The sequence below is a fragment of the Cucurbita maxima genome, unplaced genomic scaffold (assembly GCF_002738345.1).
Source record: "Cucurbita maxima cultivar Rimu unplaced genomic scaffold, Cmax_1.0 Cma_Scf00007, whole genome shotgun sequence".
Taxonomy (NCBI): Eukaryota; Viridiplantae; Streptophyta; class Magnoliopsida; order Cucurbitales; family Cucurbitaceae; genus Cucurbita; species Cucurbita maxima.
In genome coordinates, this window is record NW_019272023.1 from 24,978 (window position 1) to 27,996 (window position 3,019).

The 3,019-nt window shown below is 40.0% G+C and overlaps 1 protein-coding gene across 1 annotated transcript in view; it reads right to left on the minus strand.

The window, feature by feature from the left end:
• LOC111481422 (probable serine/threonine-protein kinase PBL8) overlaps positions 1 to 2,611 on the minus strand; it is a 19,477-nt gene extending 16,866 nt beyond the window's left edge. The window contains exons 1-3 of the mRNA XM_023126823.1: positions 2,164 to 2,611; positions 1,619 to 1,977; positions 1,387 to 1,522 (exon numbers count right to left, since the gene is read on the minus strand). Coding sequence (XP_022982591.1) covers positions 1,387 to 1,522; positions 1,619 to 1,977; positions 2,164 to 2,215 — 547 coding nt within the window. The 5' untranslated portion in view covers positions 2,216 to 2,611. The remainder of the gene's footprint in view (positions 1 to 1,386; positions 1,523 to 1,618; positions 1,978 to 2,163) is intronic.
• Positions 2,612 to 3,019: the final 408 nt, after the last annotated feature.

Genomic DNA, 3,019 nt, shown 5'->3' on the forward strand with positions numbered 1-3,019 from the left:
TTTTTTTTTTTTTTTTTCAGTGATCCCAACACTCCTCAATACCCTTTCTTCTCATTATGGAAGGTTAACATTCCCAAGAAGATCAAATTCATTGACTGGCATGTCTTGCATGGGAGGGGAAGCACTTTGGAGCTTGGACTATATCCAAAGGCATTCTTTCTTTTTGTTGAGGATGTAATGATGTATTTCCTTAATGAAGATTTGGTTCATATCCTTTGCAATTGTGAGTTTGTTCACTCAATTTGAGACTCTTTTTTCTATTCATTCGGTATCTGGTTGGCTCATAACGAGGATTGTTGTTTTTTGATAGAGGAAGTTTTGTTGCACACCCATCCTTCGTCAATAAGGGTTGTATCTTTTGGTGTGCTGGTATTTGGGTTGTTTTATGGTGTATTTGACTTGAGAGGTTTAATCTCTACTTAGGTTTAATGTTTCTCTTTGTACATCTATTGCTAAAGAATTTCAATAATTAACCCGACTTGATCTTTTGAATTGGAGACTTTTGTCATATAGGTAGTTCATGTTTTGGTTTGGCTCCTTTTGTTGGGTTATCACTTTGAAGGCCCACTTGCATTCTTTCATTTTTCTCTATGAAAGTTCACTTTCTCCTAAAAGGAAAAAAAAAGGGCCCATATACAAAGCTCAAAAGTGAATTGAGATATGGCCGTTTTGACCATGAGAATTAAATTTTCATCCATGCCCATCAATTACTTTAATTTTCTTCCAAGAAACACTTTTTCACCTAATCCTACATCAAAATTATGCCGTCTAGCGAGTGCACAAAATTAGAGCATGTTATTAAAAAAACTAGGTCAAAATGAATAGCCAGATGACTATTGAATAGCTAATAGTGATGCTTATATAGTCAGGTCTATCGAAAAGCACATGATTGCTTCATCAAACGATATGCCAGATGACCAGAAAATAAAACAAATGAATTCTGCTGGGAGTGGCCTCTGTCACAGATCCTCCATGCTAAGAATAAACAATAATGCATTCAAGGAAACTGGAAAATAAGTCGGAAAATTGGAAAAAAAAACAACAATAGATTAAATAAGTACCGCATTGCATCTTCAGATTATGTGGATAGCAACGTGCATGCATGAACAAATTATATAAATAATTGATTGAAAGCATTGTAAGTTGAAGTGGGGGCAGAGACCACACGTTCAATTTAAGATGAAGCATGCTTCATGCTTCAGTCAATAAATCTCTAATCAACCATATTACCTAATTCATCTACCGTCAAGTAGCCCACAGAACTAATTATAGTTGGTGCCAGCCGATGCTAAGAGAAATGCAAGAGCAATTGATAAATAGAGGCTGAAAGTAAAAACATAATTGATAAGCGAAGAAAAGAAGCTGAAGCTCAAGATAAGTATGTACTTCGAAAGAGGTGGTTTTCAAGGCTTCCTCTAAACATGAACTCGTAGACAAGTAATCTGTGATCATCCTCGCAGCAGTAACCAATCAACTTGACAAGGTTTGGATGTCTCAGCTGACCAAGAAAGTTGACTTCTGTCTGCAAAAAAGCAACAAGGGGAATGAGATACCAAAGAGAGAGAGAGAAGGGACTTGGAAACATGACTTGTATAGTGGCGTGGGAGAAGAGACATACAAGCCATTCTCGGTGGCCCTGCAGGCCTTCCTTGTTGAGAACCTTGACAGCGACAGGAAGAGATTTGAGGCCAACCCTGACGTTCTCATCAATGTAGCCTTTATAAACAGTTCCAAAACCGCCCTCTCCGAGAATGTAATCGGAGCGGAAACTCTTGGTGATCGTTTCCAGCTCGTATAATGTGAAGGCAATAACATGTGTGTAAAGCACCGAATTGTTTCTAAAGTCCTCGAGGTTGCGAGGAGTCGAGGGATCGCTTAGATCTGATATGGACCGGTTATGAATATGTCTTTTATCTGGAGCATTGTTGCTGGCGCTTTTCACAACCAAGGAAGACGATGAAGTATGCAGCTGTTGAACTGTGTAAGAACGAAAGCTACTATAATTGAGTTCATAATTGCAGCAGAAGCGTCCCCATTTAAGAGACAATAAGCCCATCATCGCTTTAGTTTGATTCAGTTAGTTTCTAAGTTGGGCATTAGGCAAAAATAAACAGAAAGCGCGCGTACAGATAAAAACCCTAGATCCGGGTTTTCTGAATGTACCTTGAGCATTGGAAACAACTGCAGGCTCTTCTCTAGTACCGCAGTTGCCCATCTCGTCTCCACTTAGTTTGCTGTGGCTGAAGTTGTGATTGGGACTGTGATGCAGCAGTTCTGACGGCGGTAGGCTTGGCTGGTGTGCTGACTAAGTGGACCAAAAACCATTAAATTGACAAATCACTGTTGCAATGGTTGTGCAGTTGTAGAAGTGACAATGACAGCATCAGTGGCAGAGCTCGGGTGAGAGATGGGGTTGTTGCTCCAGGCTTTTATTCTTCAGAGATATTGGCTTTATCCTTTTCCTTTCCCGGTAACGATGTTAAACACCAACCGCCCCTCCTGCTGCTTTAAACTCTTTGCCTTCCGCAATCGCACAGTCATGGTTTGGTCTTTGGAATTAAACACTTGACGTCTAAATAACAAACAGTACATTCACAGTTGGTTTAAGCCATCGTCTATGCCCCTTACACCCCCTCGTTTCTACTGGCTTACCAGGTAATTCCATACCCTCTCACTTGTTACCTAGGTAGCCCCCTCTAATATATTTTTTTTCTTCTGCTAATTCCTGCGTCTCTTCTGCCTCTTTGCATTGAATGGTTCTGCAATAATTTATTGTTTTCGATTTTGATTCTATTTGAATTAATACGCCCCTTTTAGGCTTTTCATCGGTAACGTTCTGCTACAATTGCTTTACTGAAGTCTCCTGCTAATTTTTGTTACAATGGGATATCTTGAGTTCATCTTCGCGGGAAATGAAACGTTGTTCTCAGTTTGTTCCTCGCCAATTGAGTAACAATCGGAAAAAAACGTGAAAACCGTTTTCTTTATATAAGACTAACCGGAGGGGGGGGGGGGGGGG